At 36.6% G+C, this 24,582-nt stretch overlaps 1 protein-coding gene across 1 annotated transcript; it reads right to left on the reverse strand.

The window, feature by feature from the left end:
* Nucleotides 1–1,617: 1,617 nt before the first annotated feature.
* LOC149557209 (protein ANTAGONIST OF LIKE HETEROCHROMATIN PROTEIN 1-like) lies at nt 1,618–21,357 on the reverse strand. The gene is made up of 2 exons (XM_089831927.1): nt 20,515–21,357; nt 1,618–2,944 (listed from the first exon to the last, which is right to left on the reverse strand). Exons 1-2 carry the CDS (start codon nt 21,168–21,170, stop codon nt 2,179–2,181), a joined length of 1,422 nt encoding a protein of 473 aa, XP_089688053.1. The 5' UTR covers nt 21,171–21,357; the 3' UTR covers nt 1,618–2,178.
* Between the last annotated feature and the right edge of the window lie 3,225 nt (nt 21,358–24,582).

A 24,582-nucleotide genomic window follows, 5' to 3' on the forward strand; every position in this document is an offset into this window, starting at 1 on the left:
AGCAAAGTTGTGACAACAGTGATCAATTGCTTCGCAGCAATGTTCTTCAGCACCCAAAGGCTGGGTCATGCAACAGCACTCCTATCACATTTAAAACCATTAACACAAAATCTTCCTCTCTAAATTTTTAAGCCTTGATTTAGATAGTATGCATACTCATAAAAAACCTTGCTGAAGTTATAACAAATTGCTTCTCTCTGTCTTGATCACTTTTCTCTGTGTGCCTTTAATGTTGAATGATTTTGTGCTGAGGGTTGCTATTTGCGATTAGAAAAGTGTGAACAAGTGCCTTTCGCATACTCCTTGGGGAATGGATGGTTTGAATAGTTGAAAAATGGGGGTACAACTTTGATGTTGACTCCCTTATTGTGGTGAATGGTGAAGCTCAAGATCCAAGTTACAAGGACATCATTGATTAGTGGCAGTAGAGTCCCAGGAACAAGGAAAAGTGGGCAGATGTCGTAATACCAATGAATACAGTTGTGGCAGTAGTAGACCCTCTAAGCTACTTCAGTCAAAAGTGGGGACAATTACCGTGTTAAGTAGCCTTGGGGAATGGATGGTTTGAATAGTTGAAAAATGGGGGTACAACTTTGATGTTGACTCCCTTATTGTGGTGAATGGTGAAGCTCAAGATCCAAGTTACAAGGACATCATTGATTAGTGGCAGTAGAGTCCCAGGAACAAGGAAAAGTGGGCAGATGTCGAAATACCAATGAATACAGTTGTGGCAGTAGTAGACCCTCTAAGCTACTTCAGTCAAAAGTGGGGACAATTACCGTGTTAAGTAGCCTAGGTATTACACTATTTCTAAATAGATTGGTTATTACTTATTTGGGATACCGGCTCACAAACATCTATTGTGCCATATTCGTATTCTGCATGCTAGTGTTATCATCTCACTTATTTCGATCATTATAAGCATGGATCCTAACATTAAGTTTCAAAAACATATTAAAAAAGGTTTGTAACTTTAAAATGCTCATCCAAGTGGAATCTTACATATTCTTAAACATAGTTGAATCATTCCAATAAATAAAATTCACATAAGACATGACAATTTTGTTAGGATTTCCTTGAAATGAAGTTTAACTGTTTTTAACTAAATTGGTTATGTGCTGTGTATCACCAGTCTTCCCTCAAAGTAAATTCTGCCCTTGGATTTGGAGGTCTATTATTACAGTAATTCAAGCTTTTATTTAGTATTTGGCTTTAGAACAATTTGGTCTCTAAATGCCATCTTCGAAGTTTGGTACAATCACTAGCAAAATTACTTGGATGAGGATGACAGACATTCTGGTACAAATAGAAGTTATACTGATACCAAGTGGATATCATAAAGTTAAAACTAATGGACTAATCTGTACCAAACAGCTACATATGGTAGGTTACATTATGATTAAATTAACTCTAGGAAAGCATCCATAAATGTGTCAAATTCCCTCGGACATGGCTGATGAGCAATTCTAGATGTAGCCTAATATAAGGTACAACTCACTTTTAATTGAAAGATAATTTCTCTAAATACTTACAAATAATAACTATTAATGGAAAAGTGAATTCCTGCAGACAATCAAATTTATTTCCACATATGAACTGGTATCAAATAACCCAAAGTTAGTGAAGAAGTGGCTTCCATATTATCATAAAGTGGTATTAAATTGAATTACAACAATTTTTATAGAATATTTTACATAAAGCAAAATGAGTTCTATTTAAGTAGATTTTGAGGTGTTTTAAGCGCTTCTGTTCTGTCTTTCTGACGGCTGCCAGCCATGTTTCTCTCTATTAAATGGCTTTATTGCCTGCAAACAGTGTGCTCTGTGCATGCAGTTTATCTTCGCATTTGATAAACTTGGAGCAGGCTAAAGAGAAACATGCAACAAGAATCAGCATGAATATAAAACTACAGTTGCAACCATTTGTTTTGGTTTAACAAGCTGGAAAAATGAACCCTTATACAGATACAAGTAATACTGAAAATGGATACCGAAGATTCTGATCACTTTTTCAGCTTAACTGCAAGCAAATCATCTCCTGCCGGTAAGGATCGGTATTTCCAAATAGACATTTAAAAGATTAAGAGAACAAGAAGCAGTGAAAAACATACAGCAGATTTTTTTCAACCATTACATCCCAAAAAGATAACTCCATAAACAGAATATTGAAAATGTGTAACTAATTCTGTTCTGGGAGCCTTGGAGAACATTCTTCCAAGTTTCTCCTCACCCAATCCCTGAAAAGAGCTTCCCTGATTTCTTCACCTGTGATCCTGGACTGCTCATCAGTTCGCTGAAAACCAGGTATCAATCTACTGCCACCACTATAATTCTCACCCTGCAGCTCTTCTGGATCAGGTTCCCCCCAAAGCTGGCAAATGTTATGCAGAACACAACAAGCTACTGCAAGCTGAGATGCATGAATCAAATGCACATTCATACACCTCAAAATTTTCCACCTTGTCTTCAATAGCTTAAATGCCTCCTGAACACATAAAAAGCCCTTTAGCAGCTGCTCATCAAAGGCCCTCCTCAGCCCATCTCCAGCCCCAAAGGGTGTCATACAGAAAGATTCAATAGGATAACCCTTCCAGGCAACAACAAAGGGTTTGACTGGCACCCCAGTGCCACCAACAGGCACTATCGGCTCCTGCAGGGCAATGCCATCGCGGATTTTCTGATGTAGGCTCCCATCCCCATCACCACCACCACAGGAGACATGCCAGAAAACCCTGTCAGTGTCACAGACAGCCTGAAGGAGTACCGAGTGGAATTTGTATGAAGGGGCAGAATATGAAGAGGAAGAGTAGTAATGACGGGCAGGCTTGAAGTAGAGCTTAAGGTAAGTACCATCCAGGGCTCCACAGAAGTTGGGAAGGTTAGTCAGGTGTTCAAATCCCGTTATAATCCGAGCCAGTCGGTCTCCCGTTGGAATGGCCACATACCTGGAGTTGAAAGGATAATTTAGGCGACTGGTATTTACAAATTCATGATTTTTCTCAAACATTTTACTGATTGTGATAAAAAAATTGTCTTCATTTTGATTTTAATTTTTGAAATCAAAAATTGAAGTTTGCTTCAGTTCCTATTAATCCTTTAAATTAAGAGTTTTCTATGAAGTTAATGAACACAAAAATATCACCCAAAATATGTCTTAAACTTATGACAAATTATGTTCACCTTAGTTTCTGTATAATCTATAAATTACTTCCAAAAGATATTTGCCTCTGAATTTAAATAATAATTAAGAACACTTTTGAGTTCTAATGAAGATGGAGACACTTTTCTAATAAGAAATGTTTAAAATGAAGATTTAATTAAGATGGAAAAAAAAATTATATTCATTGCAGCTTGTATTTGAATATTTTGCAATTGTGAAGTACGATTTGTCTCATTTTCTATCAAATTTTTTAACATAAATTTTCACCTCAATTGTATTCTAGAAAAAATTTTAACATAAATTTGGCCCAATTTCCAGTAAAACAGGATTTGCCTATTTTTCTACTTGAAATAAAAAAACTTCTCAAACATTTTACTGATTGTAATAAAAGAATTGTCTTCATTTTTATTTTTATTTTTGTAATCAAAAATTGAAGTTTGCTTCAGTTCCTATTAATCCTTTAAATTAAGAGTTTTCTATGAAATTAATGTAACACAAAAATATGACCCAAAATATGTCTTAAACTAATGACAAATTATGTTCACCTTAGTTTCTGTATAATCTATAAAGTACTTCCAAAAGATATTTGACTCCGAATTTAAATAATAATTAAGAACACTTTTGAGTTCTATGTTAAAAGTAATGAAAATGGAGACACTTTTCTAATAAGAAATGTTTAAAATGAAGATTTAGTTAAGACAGAAAAAAATATTCATATTCATCTCACCTTGTATTTGAATATTTTGCAATTGTGAAGTAAGATTTGCCTCAGTTTATAATAAATAATCCATAATGACATCCCAATTTCTATTAGGAAAAAAGAAACTGAAATTTTTTTTAAAAAGATTTGAATTGAAGATTTACATTCTTTTTCTGTAGGTAATGGGCCGAAGCCTAGATTAATTATTATTATTTGTTGAGATTAATTATTATTATGTGTTACACTGGAGTAGACTCAAACTCAAGACCTAGATGAGAGGTTCACAAGTTACCAGTTGTAGGCTCTTGCCTTATTGAAGATTTACATATTAACAAATATTATAATGATCCTATTAAGATCATTATAAGTGAGGTTAATTGTAATTTTCATTTTTCAATTAGAACTTGAGGAGAATCTTTTTTTCCTTTTCTTGCTTTTTACGTTCTTATAGAAACTGAAAACAATCTTTATTTTATTTCATTATGAAGAATTATGATTTTACCTATTAACAAATATTATTACAATTACTGGCAACAAGAGGGGCTAGAGCAAATTGAGATACAGAAGAGAACATTCCCTCGTTGGCAGCCACGAAGATCCTTACATGGAATATCAGGGGCTGCAAGGCCCCTGACAAACGTCGTTCGATCAAAAGTTTCTTTGATCAAACAAGACCACATCTGATTTTCTTGCGAGAAACAAAGTTGTGTCAAGATGAAGCCAGAAAATTATTTGGTGTTGGTAGGTTTTGGGATGGTTTTTTTGTTAGCTCCTCTGGGGCTTCTGGTGGTTTGGCCATTCTCTGGAATCCCTGTTCGGATGATATTGTATTAGTTGATTAAGACAAATCTTGGCAGTTAGTGAAGCTCAAGCTGATGTATCTCCAGCATAGTGTCTTCCTGATCACTGTGTATGGTCCTATAAGCTTTCCAGATTAGAAAAAAGTTTGGGCACACATTTTAGAAGTTTTCCAGGCATGGAAGCAGCAGGCCTTTACTGTGGGAGGGGACTTTAATGCAACACTGGAAATAGCTGATAAGCGAGGCAGCAGATGTATCATGGCCAGTATGCAGAAAGATTTTCAGGATTTTGTAATTTCAAATGACTCGTGGGAGATTAAAGGGCGCAATGGTTCTTTTAGATAGACCAATCGAAGGCAAGGCCTTTGTAATATCATTGAACAATTGATCATTTTTTCCTGAGTGGTATGTGGGCTTCCCTTCCCTTTGTTTATGATCTTCCATTTTCCATTTACGGGACTGAACTACTTCCCGGAATCCCTTGTCTTGCAAATGGATGGTGCTCCTTTGAGGTGTCCCTTCAAATTCGAAAAGATGTGGTTTGAGGGAGAATTGTTTTCGGGAGCTTGTGGAGGATTGGTGGACGAATGCTCTTCATTGGGAGGGCAACAAAAGTTACATTTTCTTCAAAAAGGTCTTGTTTATTAAAGCTAAATTCGAGGTTTGGAACCAAACGCACTTGAAAGACATTTATGTTGAGAAACAGGAGATCAAAGGTCAGTTGGAGGTTTTCAATGGAAAAGTCCTCAGTAGGCACAGATCAGGTGGACTTTCTAAAAGAAAGAGTTTTGCAAGCCAAATGCTCAGGATTGCTAGCCAAGGAAGAGATATACTGGAGACAAAGTCATGGGAGCATTGGCTGAAAGAAGGGGATTGCAATACAAAGGTTTTTGATAATTCAATTAAAGCTAAACAATCAATTAACAGGATTTCCTCAATTAAACTCCTCAATGGACAGCAGATTTTTGAGGTTGATGGGATCAACAGGGAAGTTGTTACCTTTTTCTCCTCACTTTGGTCAGTGGAGGATGAGGGAGAGGTAGTTGATTATAAGGAGGCTTTGGGGTATCCCGAAACTGATCTCAAAAGTAGATAACAGAACAGTGACGTTGCAAGAAGTAAAAACAAATCTCTGTATCCTTGGAAAGGAATAAGGCCCCAGGGCCCAATGGCTTCCAGGCTTTCTTCTCTCAAAACATTTTAGGGTCTCGTAAAAAAAGATCTATGGGAAGTGGTGGAGGAATTTCGGAGGGATGGTTTTATTCTGAAGGATTTCAATAAAACCATGATTGCCTTAATCCCTAAAAAAGAGGTTACTGAATCTTCTTAAGACTGCAGACTAATATCTTTATGTAAAACTATCTATAAGGTAATCTCTAAGGTTGTTGCAAACCGTCTGCTGAAGCATATGCTGGGCTCTATTATATCGGATAAACAAAGTGGTTTCGCCCCCAAGAGATCAATTGTTGAAGGAATTATCATTGCTCACAAAGTTATTCATTCTGGTGGGTTGAGTGGGCTTCCAAGGATGTTTGTCAAGCTAGACATCAGAAAAGCCTATGACAGGGTGGATAGTGTCTATCTTCTAAAAGTCTTAGAGCATTTTGGTTTCTATCAAAATTGGATCTCTTGGATAAAAAGTCTCATTTCGATGGTGGCCCACAAGGCTTCTTTGGACATCTTGTGGCACATCCCATTTCGTCTTTATTAGTATGGCTGAAGTATTGGGGAGGTTACTTTCAAAGCAGCAAGTGAATGGTCTGTGGAAAGTGATTAATGTGGCAATAGGGGTTCCTCCAACCTCTCATCTTCAATTTTCTGATGATAACTTGTTAATGGGGGAGTCAACTTTGCAGGAAGCAAAAATTATGAAGTCAGTCTTGATTAAGTGTAGCAGAGTTTCTCGCCAAATGAGCAACTAGCAAAAATTAGAGATTTTGTCTTGAACACAAAAGGAAGAGTGGATGGTTAACTCTAGCTGGAAGAATTTTAATGTTGAAATCAGTAGTATCAGCTATGCCCTTGTACTCCGTGATATGTTCAAAATTTCCTCACAAAATTAACAAAGTCATCGAATCTATAATGAGAAAATTATTTTGGAATAGCAATCAAGAATAGGATAAATTACCACTATTGGGCCCAAATTAGCTGGGACAGCAGGATTGCAGAATTGGAAACTACTAAATGAGGCCATGGGAGCAAAACTAGTTTGGACTATGCATAAGCTCCAGGAGAAAAAGTGGGTTCACATTTAATAAGAAAAATATTTGGATAGCAATGAGCACACACGTATCTTCACAATTTAACATCCTCTGAGAGGTTCGGCATCATGGAATTTCATCGTAAGTTGTAGGCTAGTAATCACAGATCCTATCAGCTTTGAAATATTGTTGTTATTGGTTTGATGTCCGTTCACCTTCTGACACACTTGTTAATTCTTATTGTTTTGATTACTTTATAATTTTTTGCATCGAGCAATATTCTGGGTGCGAGTATCGTTCATCAAGCAGAGAAGATTTGATAAAAGATTTCATTTTGTATTTTCTCAGATATATATACCGCTATGAGCATGAGATGCCATTCTGTAGTGTTGTTGGAATGATCTCTCATATTTGTTTTCTGCAAGAGTGATATTGGGTGTCCCAACTCAGGAGTTGTAGTTGTAGTGTCGGTTTTCTTGGTGTCTTGTAATTCTGAGGATCACTTTTCGAGAGTTAGAGATTATTACACCTACGATTCTTTTTCACCATTTTTTTTTTTTTGATTAAATGATATTCTTAAGTTAGGGAATTCTTACTATGGCAGTACTGCCTTTAATTTGGTGTTGACTGTGATCATGTGCTGAGAGCATTTTCTTCTAGCTGTTGAAGCAATTACTTTCTGTGTCTATTTGTTTTGAAACGAAGTGATTGTAATCATACACAATACTGCTGGGGTGATCATTTATTTCTTAATAAATTGTTCTAAGATTGTCGGAGTGGTTTAAATATTTTTAGTAACATCAGCATTTGATGTTTACTGGGTGTTTATCAGATGTGCTTATTATGATGTGTAATTCATCAGCAATTAATGCAAAAGTATTGAGTAATGTTATATGTCTTGCTGTTTATAGAGGATCAGATTTCTGTTTTCCAGGTCTTTGTGCCATTGTATTTTCTGGAGCTCTTACAGGCGTATTTGCCTTAGTTACTAACTACTTTACCGAGTTCTCTCAAGTTGTTTGCTTTATTGCTTTGATTGGTAAATCTTGGGTTTGGTCATGCAACAACGTTATGGCAAATTATGTAATGAAAGAGCATTGCCATTTTGGTTTCTCAGATAGGCCGAACTCTTCTCGCTTACGCTCACACACAGCAAGAATTGACAAGTGGTATAAGAACAAGCCTGATTAGGTGGAAGATTTTTTCTCATAACAACATTCAAGATTGTATTTAGATTGTGTTTTGAAAAACGATCAGTGTATTTTGCATGCATAATGATTTGCAGATGAAATTGTAATTTGTTTTGTGTATCATATTACTTGCGAGTCTAAAAGGTCTATCGTATTGATTCTCAGTGTCATATATTATATGCTCTATACGTACGTACACTGACTTGGCATCGTGCAAGAGCCTACAATTGAACTGAAAGGTTATTCTGCTGTTAATTATTTGCCTTAGATGTTTGTTTCAGTTGTTAATTCTCATTTTTATGGTTATCGCATGGAAAGAGATAAGTACTCTTATCTTAAATTCTTGTTACATCACTAGGATTAGCGTATGTTTTTTACATTGATCTATACTATAGTTGATTTAATGAGTAGGTAATATCTCTCTTGATTGCAGAATGCAACAAGAAGCAATGAGATAAGGATGTTGCCATGATGATACATATTCAGAGGGAGATGTTCGGCTTCATAAGGAGGTTACATCAGCTATCTTATTGTGGTGATCAAAGTTGTCCCTGCCGAGAGGGAGCCTCTCTTGAAAGAGAATCTCAGTCATTCTTATGCATGTTGTTAATGAGTTATTTTCTGTGAGAGAAGTTCAAGGTGTAATCCTTTGCAATGAGTTATTTTCTATGAGAGAAGTTCAAGGTGCAATCCTTTACTATGAGTTCTTCTCTATGAGAGAAGTTCTAGGTGCAATCCCTTGTTAATGAGTTCTCTGTGAGAGAAGTTTGAGGTGCAACCCCTTCTTAATGAGTTCTTCTTTGTGAGAGAAGTTCGAGGTAAAATCCCACCCTCTCGAGTAGGTATGGTGGATCCACCCTCTGTGATGAGGCATGGGGGAAATGCATTCTTCTCAAAGATAAGTCTGAGGTGAAAACCCTCGATCCACCCTCTACGATAAGGCATGGTGGAACACTCTTCTCAAGGAGAAACTTGAGGTGAAAGCCCTCTTTCCACCCTCTGCAATGAGGCATGGTGGAAGTCATGTGTGAGGCTCCATGACGTTAATTTTTATTGCTACTATGATGAATTATGATTTTGAAAAAAGCAGCAGCGAGAGGGTGCAGATAACATGCTTTTATGAGAATTTAAGTGATGAAATTTTATCATCGACATGTTTGGTTGCAGCTGTTTGATTGCCATACTAAAGGTCTCTCTCTTGCTAAGAGGGAATTTTGAGGATTGTATCTGCAATAAAGATCTTTATCTCTTATATTATGAAATAGAAATATGACTGTTATGGTCATCTTCAGCTAAAGAAGATATTCGTATTTGAGATAATATTATACGAAGAGAGGTATCATGCAAAGAGGCATGCGTTTGGAAATATGAAGTCTTGTATTTGGAAATTGTAGAGACCTTCGGGTGTAATACGAAGAGTCTCATTTCAATCTATATATGAGATTGCTTAGTGTATTCTTGTAAACGAATCAAGTGAAAGCATTCTACTTGAACATTTTATTATCAATAAAATGATATTTTTTCTGGCATGGCTGGGTTTTCTCTTCGAACTGAAGGATTTACCCAGCATAAATGTCTTCTGTCTTTTTTTCTATTCTTTATTGTTGTTTACCATTATTTCTGGGTTGAACATTAACAATTTTCACATGCTTTGAAGGCAGGATCAATATCGATGGGTTGTTTTTGAAGGCAGAGTATTTTATGGTATAAAATTGGGTAGCACAGAACCAGAGGGAAAGGAAACAAATTTTACACTTGCTTGTGTCCAACAGCAGCAGAGTTTCATAGAGGAAGCTCAAGCCGAAATTGGTGAAGAACATTTTCAGATTTTATGACCCTAAATTCTGGCAGATTATTGATGTCATTTTGGGAGAGGCTTTCGTGAAGACAGAGCACAGATTCCGCTCCAATACTAACATTGCCTCGGCATTTTTGGTTTGGGCATTGGATCTTGGTTCAATGGCAGAGGTGGATCATGTAATGGAGGAGTATGTAAAATCAGAATGGTTTGGTGGCCTCCTGGTGATCAAAGCAATGCTGGAGCCAGGTGTAGAATTGCAAGTGCTTAAAGGTGATTGGAGGATGGTGGCAGGTGCTGGACCCACAATGCAACACTTTCTGGTGTGTGGTGTGCTCAAAAACCGCAGAGCTCGCCATGAAGAAGCCCATCTAGGGAGGTTTTCTAGGCTCAAGTATCTAGAGCCTAAGGAAATGGAACATGCACTAAATAGAGTGAAGCTGGAGATAAAGCAAGGCAAGACCGACTTCCAGGTTCAAGACTTCTGATAGAATGGCCCACCAGGCAAGGGAAAGAAGTCTGATCTGTATTCCTTTGTGCATTTTACTGTTAATAGTATAATTACAGTCTAAAAGGTTGGGATGTAACATTTGCTATGTTGGTCACAAGAAGGGATTTTAGCCATTTTGTTTACAACTCCAAATTTTGCTATGGTGATGCTGTTTTGTCTGTTAAGACTTAAAAGGCACATTTTGATATATAAGGATAGGGCCTTATATGTCCGAAGTGAAGTTTGTATGGATCTTTCATGGGTAGATGATGAAATCACTGGTCCTGTTTACTGAACTATCTTTTATTATCAATGGAAAATACATGAATTACAGATCAAAAAAAATATTATAATGATGATTGTCATTCTCAATCTCTATTTAGATTTTGAAAATAAAGATCAAACTATATGCCTATATAATAGAAGCAGATATCTTTATGATATCAAAATACATTCTGATATCTTTTTTCTCAGCAAGGCACCCAAACTTTTCTTCAAAATATCACAACTTTTTCAATACAGCTTTGATCAAAATGTTCACAAATATCAATTACAAATTATGAGCAATATGTCACTGGTAAAATCACAGTAAATTCATCTTTATTCGATATAAGAGTCAGACCTGCAAGTTTTTGGTCATACTACTCTAGAACTTGTACTAATGGGTTATACACCTTGGCACTGTGTAAGCAGGAGTTCAAAATTTCCAGCTGCCATTATTGAATAGCAGTTAGATCTCTTGCCAAACTTCAAGGGCTATTATTAATGTATTATTTCAAAAATGAATGTTGTTCTGAACATGGGACAATTTGGTATGAAAACCTTGTGACTAGGGAACATGACTCATATTATTGTCACCAGTGACAATGTATGTTGCATTTTGATAACAACAAAGACTGCTGTCCTTATTCATGATTCATGAGCATAGTCATCGCAAGACAACACAGTCAAATGATTATACTATTCTTTGACTTTGTCATTATTGTTGCATCTCAGAGGCTTGCGTTGTCACTGATTTGATAGCATTTCTAATTATCCATGGATTTTATTTATTTATTTTTTTGTTAGTAATAATGATAAACTTATTAATATTAAAGAGATTCAATTACACCTTATAATATTATATGTCTGCAAACTGTATTTTCACTCACTACTGAACAAATCAATCACTCCCTACCCAAACTATGCTCAAAATATATAAACATCCCAATCCCCAAAAAATTTAATAACCTTTACAATTACACTAGCCCGTTGATGTTACAGATCAAAATTTGCAAAGCCATTAAGCCTTTCCCTTTACAGAACAAAATTCAAAAATAACCGGAAACACACCACCTACTAAGAAGCCTTACAATATCACTAGTTTTTTTATTGCATCATGCAACTAGACTATGTAACAGAGCAACAAAAGGCTGTATATTACAACTACACTTAACATTTTTCCTATTTACAACCTTCACCTTTGCTTGCCACTCTCTTTGTTCAGCATCATCGGTGCATCGTTGGTTGTGGTTACGCAACCTCTATAATGCTAGTTTCAGTTCCTCCCAAGCTGTGAGGATCTGCATTGAATAACAGTTTCCATCCGCCTCCTTGGCCAAAGCACAAAAGGGACTATTCACTCTTCCCCCACTTCCTCCAGATCCTTGATACCCTCTAAAACATCAAAACCCACCCCCGGTGCCACCCATTCAAAGGCCGAATCTAGCCCAATTAACATGTCCTCATCAACGAGTGATCTCATCACCCACTAAATGGTTTCCACCTCCTGAGCTATCTCCAATTCCTACACCAGAGTTAAAGAGATAATGTCCATAGTCAGCCGAAACCAATGTTTGGCTTCCATAAAGAGCTTACTCAACAGATAATTAGTCAAAACAATATCATCTCTCTTGCCTTTCAGCATTCTTTTTAATGCGTTGAACTGCAACAGGCGGAAAAATCCTTGCTGTTGGAGCTCTGTATACAAGCTAAAAGTAGCCTCCTCGGTTACCTTATTCTCTGCTCGTCTTGCTCACCTCAAAAAAACACCAAAGGCCTTATGCCAATTTAAAGCCATCTGCAGCCTTCTACCTCTTCCCATGAACATAAGAACTGCCAACAATCAATGCCTTGGCATCCCAAGCAACAAATTATTCTAGTTTATCATTCCCAACACAAAAGCATTCCCTTTTTATTAAATTCCCTTCGTCGTCATAGGTGAAAAGGTCATGAAAACTTTGGAGGATTGAGAAAACTTATTTTAATCCAACCTTCTTCCGGTCTATCCCATATCACATCCTTAGTGTCTGATAATATTAGACTCACCCAGTCAGGCCCCCCAACAGGTTTGATTTTGATAGCTGACCAAAAAATTTGAATCCTTTTATCTTCCCTTGTAAACGGCACTCATGACCTATACAGCTTAGAGGTTGAAGCTCCAACAACCTCTTTAATTGTGAGATTAGCTATGTTAATTAACCTTTCCTTGGAATCATATTTGTTCATAAAGATCAGCTCATTCCACTCCTTCCTTATCTCCCATATGACTAACAATGGACTTGCTATCCATAAACTAGAAAGAGTAGAGATCTTACTAGAAATTGGCCAGCTTTCAAACACCTTTCTCAACGAAGAGTTAAGAGGACCCTGCCACTCTAGGGATCATTGCAATGAGTAGGTGGTCAATTGTTTCTCCAGCTGCCTCGCACATCACACATCTTGAAGGACCTATAAACCAAATCTCTTCCTTCGTTCCCCTATAAGAATCCTGCTTTATATGGCCAGCCATGCAAAGGCTCCTGCCTTTGGTAAACACTTTTTACCCCAACAAAGTTTTGATGGCCACTGTTATTCCCCTTCCTAACCATTGAGATGTTGATATCCTATCTTTTGACAGAATAAATACCATTAGAAGAGTCGCACCATACAACCTTGTGCTCCTTCCATATAAAAAGGATCTTCTTACAATTAAAAATGTCCCCCATTGGATTCTGCAAAAAAAATCATAGATCTTCATTTTCGAAGGATTTCCAACACCATTCGTGCATTGAAAGCACCTGTCGAAGTTCCATGTAGTCCCGGACTTTATCTCCACATCTGTTAGCAAAGAAAAGTTTTAAATCATGCAAAGCTCCATTCTCCTTTAAAGCTGAGAATCCTTCCCAAGGGTCATCCCAAAATTTAGCTCTACATCCATTACCAAGCTGGCCATGTAATATGGTCTGTGATCACCGGCCTACACATAACAATGAAATTCCATATTGCTGAGCCTTGAGGGGGTTGTCTAATAGTAAAAATACTGCAGTCATCATTACAATCCAAATATTTTTGACCCACAATTGGTCCACATTCGCACAAATACTCCAAACTAGTTTTGCCCCTAAAGCCTCATTAATAGTCTGCCAATCTCTAGATGTAGCAACACCTTTGTCCCTAGCTGTGCATACTTGTCCCAAGCCAAAAGAGGGATTTCGTCCTTTTGACCCACAATTGGTCCGCATTCATACAAATACTCCAAACTAGTTTTGCCCCAAAGCTTCATTCATAATCTGCCAATCTCTCAATGTAGCAACACCTTTGTCCCTAGCTCTGCATACTTGTCCCAAGCCAAAAGAGGGATTTTGTCCGCATCATTTGCACCATCCCATAGAAATGTCCTCATCTTTTACCCTATAAATCTTGTAACCTTCTTTAAAATCCTTAAACACATTATTGAAAAAATACAGGACATTTGCTTTTCCATCCATCCAATCTTCTTAGGCAGCAATCAATCAAATCCTTCCAAACTCCAGACCTACATGCACCTCCAAACAAGGGGATGCCCAGATATTCCCCAGGTACTGTACCCAATCTCATACCCAAAATATCACAAATCTCTCCTTGCCTATGACAGGCAGTATTAAAAAAGAAAATCTCAGAGTTCCACCAATTAATACACTGTCCTGAAGCTTGGCTGTACTTATAATTGAATGGCAATTAGCTCTCTTGCCAAATTTCAACGGCTATTATTGATACATTATTTCAAAAATGAATGTGGTCCTGAACATGGCACAATAGGGTTTGAACTTTGAGGACCTTGTGAGTAGGGAACATGACTCTTGTTACTGTGATCAGGGGCAATGTATGTTGCATTTGATAACAAGAAAGACTGCTGTCAGTATTCATGATTCACGAGCATAGTCATGACAAGACCAAACAGTCAAATGATTATGCTATCCTTCCATTTGTCATTATTGTTGCAACTCAGACACTTGTTTTGTTACTGACTTGCTATAATTTCTACTTATCCATGGATATTGTTGTTAATATTTGGTTTGTAAAATAGTTTAGCAATTAAGGTAATCACTGATTTGCTAGCATCTATGATTTCTACTTATCTGAAGATATTGTTGCTGATATTTGGTTTGTAAAATAGTCTAGCAGTTAAGCTACCCACTGATTTGATAGCATTTTTAATTATCAATGGATATTGTTGTTATTTTGTTTGTAAAGTAGTTTAGCAATTGAGGTAATTGTTTGCATATCTTCACTGTTCCAGTTCAGCTATCAGTAATGCCAAACATGTTGAGATTGTCCTCGTAATTATTGTCTTCTGACATTATTCTTTTTGTGATTGGCAATCTTCTTATGATTAACAATTAGTCACATCCTGTCCATATTGTGACGTACACATTCTTGAGTCTTGACTTGACCGGTAAGGTATTCTGTAGCATCCTTAGAGGAAATATTGCTGATAAGAGAGATTAATATGAAATGTTGTTAAGAGAAGCCACTGCTGTCCTGAAATATCAAGTGTGAACATTTCTACTGTAGCAAAGTCAGAGATATTTGAAGTGAAAAGGTTAGAGAGACATTTGTTGTCAACTATAGTTACCATTTTATTTATAGTTTGTCTTTTTTTCAATTTACTAGTTAAGGACTAAGTTGTGATTTGGATGAGATGCTGATGCGGAAACAAGAATTGGTTGCACGAATGCAACAAAGTTTTTTGGGGGGTGGGGGGTTTGAATGCGTTTGGATTCGACTATATATATATATATATATATATATATATATATATATGCAAAGAAATGCAAAAAATATATAAAATTAAATCATTTGATAGTATGATTAAATTGTATATATCAAACTGTCTTGTCTACACATAAATAATTGCCATGTTGAGCAATAAAATTGGAACCTCAAGTAACTAAGCAGCTGTTTGCAATAGGCTTATTAGATTGGATGATCAAACTTGAAAAGTTCAACAACTTAGGTCATCAGACTCTACATTGCAAAAGTTTTTTACTTATAAGATTGACAAATTGCACAATAGAAATGGTCTAGCCAAAAGTGCTGAAGATGAAACCCATGGATCATGCATTGTGAAGACAATACAAGAATGATGTGCAATTAAAGATGTTGCAAAAACTTGCTTTGTGGAGTATAATTCCTGCAAACACTTGCAAAGGGTAAACTAGAATTCTCTCGAAACTATTTGCCTTTTTTTTCCAGAATGTGATCTTACCTAGAAGAACTTATCTAGAACATCTTAAATAGAACATATATTGTACTCATTCTGGTTGTTGTTTACATCAGCCTTGTCTATATATAAACAGTTGCCAAGTTGAGCAATAAAATTGACAAGCTCCAGAAACTAAGCAGTTGGTTTACATCAGGCTAGTCTGAATTAGCAGATGCTAGATTGAGTAGTTAAAGTTTACAAGTTTCAACAGCTTAGATAATCATACTCTACACTGCAGAAAAAATGTACATGGCATTATCCTATTAAGTTATTGTTTATCCAAAAAAGTGTTGGTTTTGACGCTGGGCCTGCAGATGCTTGTGGAAGCTCACAGGTTCCCAGGATGCACTTCCTGCGCACAAGTTACGCATCCACAGAACATCCAAGCGCCCAGGATGCACTTCATCCGCGCATCCACGGGACACCAGCATCTGCATCCGCATCAGAACGAATCTGCTTCCGAATCCAGGCCAGGAAGCTGCAAATCGGTAACCTAGGTTAAGGAGAATAGCCGGGTTAGCCAGTAATATTTACCTAAGTTCTATTATATTTAACTAAAACTTTCTTTCATTCTGGCAGAGTTATTTATTAACAATTGTTAAAGACCATTATGTGACAATCATATGTAATCAGCACTCTAAAATTTAATGAGAAAATTCCATGGTGTGAACTCTTATTTCCTTTCATGTTCCCTTTCCATGTAATTAGAATGACTTTAAATGTAACAAATGTCAGCTATATCTCTAACTTCTTTAAATTTCACTGCATTTCAGGGATTTCTATGTTTTCCCCTTTTGCCATTAGTATCCCAAGAAATTGAAAATATCTTTATCTTTTGGGATGCTAAAAAACTCCCAAGAACAAAACTTGCTTCTATGAAGCTCTATATGATAAAATAGAAAACATAGAATGTCCTTGATTTCTAAATAAAAAATTGAAACCTGATATTTTTCTCAATTTGCATCTAAAAGAATCAAAAAGTAGTTTAGCCTCATTTTCCGTATTTATATAGTATAAAGATCACCTCCATGTTTATATTGTATAATGAAAATGAATCCTCAATAATCAGGCAAGCAAAACATGTAGAAAATAATTATAGAGTTTGGGTAGAAAATAAAGCCCTCCTCTTAGAGGAATTATGAGACCATACTTTAGTTTGATGAGACATCTAGGGGGAATCCTAGTTGTGTTGGTAGTGGTTGCATGATTAGAGATGCTAAAGGCATTCTAGAGTTATGAGTGTCTATCCTTTATTCAAGATGCCCAGTAATGATGCAATTTACTTTTGGGAAAACGGTGCTTGAACCTTGCAATTACATAAGGTCACTATTTAAGCAAGTTTGCATTTGAGAATAGATTGGTCCAAAAACTTCCCTAAAGCTACAAATGGGCTAGATAAGCATGCTTGTTAGTTTTGTCGCAAGATCATGTTTAGATTTGAAGATATTCAAGTTTCTGGTTTTATAAGTTGCAAACAAAAGGTTTCAAGCTACATTACCGAGTTTGGACCCTACTGCCCGGATTTGGGTCCAAGTTTGTTCGGGTCCGGACTCGCATCTGGGTTCACTGTGAGTCCGGGCAAGGTCCAGATTTCAGACTGTGGGTCCATTTGGGTCCGTGCTGGCGCAAACCCAAGCGAACCTAGGAGGACCTACAATAGTAGGGTCCAAAAAATGAAATAAAACAACTTAAAATAATATTTTTTTAATTTATTTTTATGTAACCCTTAAAAAGGATCCTAATAAAAAACATTTCACTCACCTAATCTCTCATTTTGGTGTGCCCACTTTGCAAGTTTTAAGAGAAGGTTGCAGAGATTGTTTGTTCCAATGATGAGGATCTAGATATAGTTGTAGCCGGGGATGAGGCCATTGATCCCTCATTTTTTGATGACCCATTTGACCCTTGAAGGACATTTGATACTACGATCATTGATAACTATTAAACACCTATCATTTATCATTATGTTTTAAACTTTATTATTTGATGAACTGCTCTATGTTTTGAAATTTCATTTTGTAATTTAGTCATTCAATGTATGATTTTATTTACAATCATGAACATAGATTAATGAGCGGGTATTTGATGTTTATCTTCGACATTTGGCATTGATCAATGATCAAGCAACATATATTCATACTATGAAATGACTAAGTTTAGCAATTATGCACACACACACACACACACACACACACACACACACACACACACACATAATGAGCGGCTGGCATTGATCAAGCAATATATATTCATACTATGAAATGACTAAGTTTAGCAATTATGCACATTTTACCTGAATCCATCCCCCAAACCCGAATCGGTAACTTAGGTTTAAAGACAATTTTCAGCGAACTTAGAGTCTCCGAAATGGCCCAAAGGTGTTTGTAACTGGTGTAACGAATTATAGTTTGATAGAGCACGTCACGAGGTTTCTGAAACTTCAAATGATTCATCAATAAGACACCTGATTCAAAAGTTATGGCCTCCAAAAGTTTAGTCTCCTGAAATAGAAAATATAAAAATGTATTAGACACATAACTGAGTTGTAAAAGGGAGTTACACATGTTAAAGTGTGTTTGAACACATCATAGGGCATCTTGGATTGGAGATAAGATGACCAACACATTTTGGATGATTTTTGCCTATGGTTTTGTAATATTATTTGACAATTTCATTTATTGCATCTCATTCACATTAGGTGCACAAGATGGAGGTTATGTGTTAGAGTTATCTCAGATCTCTAAATAGTAATATGCTTGTGAGAAGCTTGCCATGCAAGTATATTGTAATTTATTCTTGATCTCTGCATACTATATTGGTTGACTTTGGGAGTGCGAGATTTTTCTCCCAAAAAGGGTTCCCCAAGTAAATCACTGTGTATGCCTATTTATGTTTATTTTTGTTAAGCTTCTATACCTGTTGTAAAGATTTGTTTTTGCATAAACCTCCTCTCAAGGTTAGTGTAGTAAGTTGTTCCTCTAGCTTAATTTCCTTACAAAAATATGGGTCTGATTGAGGGCTTAGGAAGCCTAAGAAGCTGAAGATAAAAAACTTATTAGTAGGAGGGCATTCCAAGGTTGTTATTCAGGAAATGCTGAGAGGATCTTTAAAGAGCTACAGCTGAACTGTTTCATAAATTAAGCCATGTAATTGATAGCATCCTCCTGAAATATACATTTTAAAAAATCACTACAAGGGGAACATAGCGTTAAGATAGATTGTCTCGCCAATACAGATATATCAATTTCTCTTCTTGATGGAGATCAGCTTCGATTCATCCTCATGGACAAGGCTACAGAAGTCGCTGGCCAATAATCCTCATTCCGACTATCTTCTTTGAAATTGTGCCATATTTTAATAAATAAATATAATTAATAATAATAAAAGACAATATGAAACTGAAACAAATGAAGATAACTGCTCTCCTATTTTGTAGTCTGTGTCAGCATTTGTTGGCAGTCAGAATAAGCACGCCAAGAAATTAATTCTCTTTTAGGAAGTTCTAGGAGTATTTATGAGCCGACACACTTGAGGTAGGCCTGTAAATGGTAAGATGTTATTCCCAGAGCAAGTACAATGCTGTAATCCAAGTTTATTCAAGTTGGGTTTTCCAGAATTTGTGAAGCAGCTGAGATGGCAAGGAAGATGAAATATGTCAACCTCTAATATTCCCATTATAATGGCACACTTTGCAGTTGTAGGCTGGGGAAATCTACTCACTCTTAAATGGTGCAGTTTGTGATGGAACCGAGAGGTGTTGGAAAGACTGGCAAATGAAGAGCATTCACCTGCATCACCAAGGATTTCTAAGTAAAGCTGGCAACTGTAATTAGAGAATGTACAAGAGGATACTGCAGTCCCTGCTGAAGGAAAATGTGGATTATTCAGAAAGCATATTGAGGAAATGCAGACAGCAAAAATGGAAGCTGCCGTAAAAAAGAATTCCGATGCAGAAACGGGGTTATGATAGAGTGAAGGCACCAATTGATAAACAAGGCTGCAATTTCGGAGCACCTTGATAGAATTTTATCCAGATACATCCGAAGAAGTTGGGTTTTCTCACTTGGCCAAGCATCTTGTGTTTGAAAGCCCATTTACATTTACTTTGTCAATGTTAACGCAGAGAGGTTACCAAAGAAAAACAATTCTATATAACACACCCGCGCACCAAAGAATGGAAAAGGCAGATTCGCCTCAGAAAGACACAGAAATTGAATTCGACACTCTCTCCCCAAAAACATGAAATTTTGTCCTTTTGCTAAATGATCTTGGAATGTGATAAAAAATGTTGATCAATTCTAAGAGAATTCCACAATCTACACAGTTGTATATTTAGTGCTTCTGGATTCAAAATTATTTACACAGTCAAACCCAGAAGCACAGAATAGATTTTTTTTTTGAAATGATGCTATTATACACTTCTACACACCAACATGGACAGTAAGAGTATCTCTAAATAAATTAAAACTGGAAATTCACCTCGAATCCTGAAAAAGAGAAGAATTGGAAACGAAAATTGGAGTCACATTTTTTTGAAACTGGAAATCGCCACCCAATTCTACTCTTACGATAAAAAGAAGTTTCTTTTCAAAACTCAATTTAAATCTAACCACAAAGAAACTTCAATAACAGAAAATTCTTGTGCATCAGGAACAAAACCCAAATTTAAATCCACCGAATTTCAAACGCACCTTGAGTAGAGCTTGTTCGCATCAGCAAGCGCAGAAGTAACAACAAGCGTGTACTTTCCCACGGTAGAAGCTCCCACATCATACTTTTCTGCTACCTGTCTAGCACTGAGGCCGTGAGCAAGCCGAAAGATGACCAGCGCCACGGCACGCTCCACTTCGTGCGGCGCCCGGGCAAAGACGCTGCACTCCGATTGTATAAAGGGCCTGAGCTCCTCCACCACATAAATAAAGCATGCATAAGACATACTATACTTACGGCGGAATATCCCATCACGGGCGGCGGAGTCGAGACGGACGGCCGCACCGCGGCTGATCCGGTTCCATTCCGACGCTCCCCGCGGCAGCTTCCAGCAATGGCGCTGCGCCCTTTTAAACCCCTCCACTTCCTCAAAAAGGGCGGAAGAAGGCCCGTACAGAGAGGCCGCCGCAACGAGGACGAGCTTTAAAAAGGCTGCGGACACGAGCGTCGATGTCTCCGTGTAGAGACCATTTTCTTGCGAGGATCCGACATCTCTGCACAATTCCGTTGACAGAACAGTTTGCAGTGAGGAGAAGCACATGAATGCTTGCAGACCTAAGGTGTTGTCTTCTTCTTCCTCTTCGTCATCCTCTTCATCTTCTTCCCTTATTCTCTTCAGCGTATTATTCTCTTCCATTCTTCTCTGCAAACCCTGGATTTAGTCTGTTATTCTCAGCTAATGGAGATTTAGCTCATATACTGGTACAGTGGTGGTGTTTCTATGTAGTATTTTTCCCTCGGAGCTCATGCTTGTCCTCTGTGCGCGACCTTCGAGCACGACCCCTGCCCAAGGAGGATATATACATAGAACGTGTTATCAATCCAATCTCCTGAGTGTTTCTCGTCACATTTTATCACTAGCAATGGCATATGTGTGCAAAAAATAGGTCCACCGAAGAGGTCTATTTTTTTCATTCACTGGTGAAGTACATGAAGGTCAAATAATAGGCAATTAAATAGAATGTGATAGTTAAATAGAATGTTATATTGCTTGTGCAAGTTCTTGCCGAAAGCTTATAAGATCAAAGTGAAAACAAGTATAGGTCAAAGTGAAAACAAGTATAGGTCAAAGGGAAATACATTCAATTTCTCATTTGCATTGGTTAAGGATTAAGTAGAAGCATAAAAAGAGGCCGTGTGCTTTTTATGGAGGAAGAGGTAGAATGCGAAAAGGCAAGGTTCAGTTGCTGATAAAACAAGTAGTAAATCATATTTATTGTTTTGTTTTTCAACAAAAACAAATATAAACACATTATTAAAGAATAAAGAAGATATGTTTTTGGCACATAATTTATTAGATAGAGATGGTACAACCCATAGTGATATAGAGTGAGTAGATTGCATTGGTGATTCAAAGCATATACTAAAAAAATTGTAAGCTATTATGGTACGATTGAAAGAGATTAGTTGCAAAAATTAGTTGTTGGGGCTTACTCCATTTGATTTTGACCCACTTGCTTTGTTTGTTGACTATTGTACACATTCTGTAAGTAACAAACTAAAATGAATGATTATGCTATGTATATGTCATCCAATACATCCATGATAGTATGTGATTGTCTTCACAATATCTCTTGTACCCAAGTATTTGGTAGCTTCAGAAATTGTAAAAAATACTTTATTATAAATGCTAGCCATACTAACACAAATGATGTTTCTATTCCTCTCTAATCGAAACTTGACTAGATTATAATCAGAAGGCAATTCAATTTATTGGTAAATAAAGGAGATAGGGCTCTATCAAATTGAAATAAATCTAATTAATTATGTATGTTAATATAGAACAATTTAGGATTGGCACTTTGCCTGACTACAATTTAAAAGTAAATCTGCCAAGCTAAGATTTAATTTACTGATACAAAGTACCTGGCCCAACCGTGGGAACTCATCTGTTCTAATGTATTGCCTTGCTTGCAGCCCTTGAAAAGTTCTAATAGGATTTGATGACATGAAACATTGGGATGGGTGATCTACTTGTTTGTAATCTATGAAGGACACTGGTTAAGGATTATTAACCCAGCAAGGTCTTTTGTAAGTTATTCAAGAGTGGCAAGCTTACCTCCACAAGCCTTGTGGAATTCTATCTCCACACCATTGAAAAACTCAATCGAAAACTAAATGATGTGATTGAAGTGAATCTTGATGCTCTACTACTTGCTAAGAAAGAAGATGCAGAGAGGGAAAGAGCAGGAGGAGTTCTTCTTGGTGGTCTCCATGGAATACCTGTACTAATCAAGGACAACATTTATACCAAGGATAAGCTCAACACTAGTGTAGGCTCCTTTTCCCTTTTACAAATGGCCAGAAACGGCTCCACAAGTCCCTTATGTGCCCACCTAATGACCAACCGGAAAGACTGACCATCACCCACACTCTAAAGAAAATGAAGAATATTGGACTCTGATTTGCCGATTTGACATTTATAAGGCACAAATCCACCATTTGGAGAGGTTCATTGCCTATGAAGAGGATCAGGGTGAAACAATAGCCTCCCAAAAAATATCTGGACAACGTCCTAATGTGGCAAATAAAAAAATATTAAATAATTTATTGATCGCACAGGAATGCCTTTCCTCGCCCAAAAATGTGCGCTGACCGAAAATTCAATTTAAAATTTTGTTTGCCAACAAATAATTCAACAACAGTGAAAACCCCAACAATCAGCATTCTTCTTCGCATCCATGAGACGGCATGATTAGGTTAGACCAAGCTTGCACATTAGATTCAATGCAAGGCCATGGCAGAGGGGCCTCTCAATTCATCTCATAGACTTGTTCGATTGAAATATTTTTCCAACTCTGTGAGAGAGATAACTCTTGTCTACAACTGTTGTATTAGCGATTCAAAAGTGCAGAATACAAGATTTGAAGTGATAACCAATTGGAATCAGATGTGCATATATGCATTAGAAACAATCAAAGTAGGCTTTGAAGACTGAAAATATTAAAATGTATGATGATATACCATATCGATGTCAAGACATTTTATTGCCAAGAACCTTTTCTTAGACATTGCAATAATGAAAATAGTGAGCATATTCGATAAATAAAGAATAAGCACATTGCAGTGAAAACTCCATTAATTGTCCAGATCATCAAGCATAGATGAAATATCATTGAGCAAACAATTCATGTTTTCTATGTGAACATCTTGCAAAGTAGTAGAAAATAAGTGATAGTGTAGTATAGTGAAGTTTTTTCTTCTCAGTTATAAGTGGACTAAAAGTGCAAGTTTAAATATATTCCACAATATATATGATGACATTTATGATATTACATCAACAGTTAAACATATTGTTTTAATTAATATATGATAAGTTCAGAGATTAGATCCTCCAGCAGAAAGAGAGTTATGTTACAGTTAGTACATTGTCTGTGTAAGTTTTGGGTAACTGGATATATATATATATATATATATATATATATATATATATATATATATATATATATATATAGTCTTAGATCACACTATGTAAATATTGTGATCTGGTACAATGTTTAAAGCAAAAAGTAATGTTGTGGAGACTAATTTCATGATTGTTTTTTTTCTGGTATGATCATTTGAGCTGGCTGCTGATGGGTATGGTCCTACAATATGTCATGTGAATTAAGTTGTGTTAGTAAATGTTGAGTAGATGATTTTAAAATATTTTAGAAAGTCAAAGAATAATTTTGGTATGTATAATACAGCTGGGCTTGAAGTATATTACCTTTTATGCCTGTTCATGATCAGTGAGGAGACTGACATTTGTGAGAACATTGTTTTGGGTCAGTCTGAACTTTCCTTTTATAGATATTTCACACAGAGTGAAGACAAATTTGGATTTGTTGTCTATATAGTCTTCATATTTTGTTTCTGCAATTTGTGGGACCAACTCCTTTATTATGGAATGGTCAACTGAACAATTTATATTTTGCTTGTTTTCAGTAGCTAAGACCATTTTCAAGTGGATCTTTTGTATGCAGGTCACATTTTTGTTACACTTGATGCAGTGCCCAGTTCCTTTGTCAAGAATATCGAAGCCATGAAACTTGTAATTGCATTGTGAG

This window comes from Cupressus sempervirens, chromosome 5 (genome assembly GCF_028749045.1).
Source record: "Cupressus sempervirens isolate cs-2001-9-10 chromosome 5, ASM2874904v1, whole genome shotgun sequence".
Lineage (NCBI taxonomy): Eukaryota > Viridiplantae > Streptophyta > Pinopsida > Cupressales > Cupressaceae > Cupressus > Cupressus sempervirens.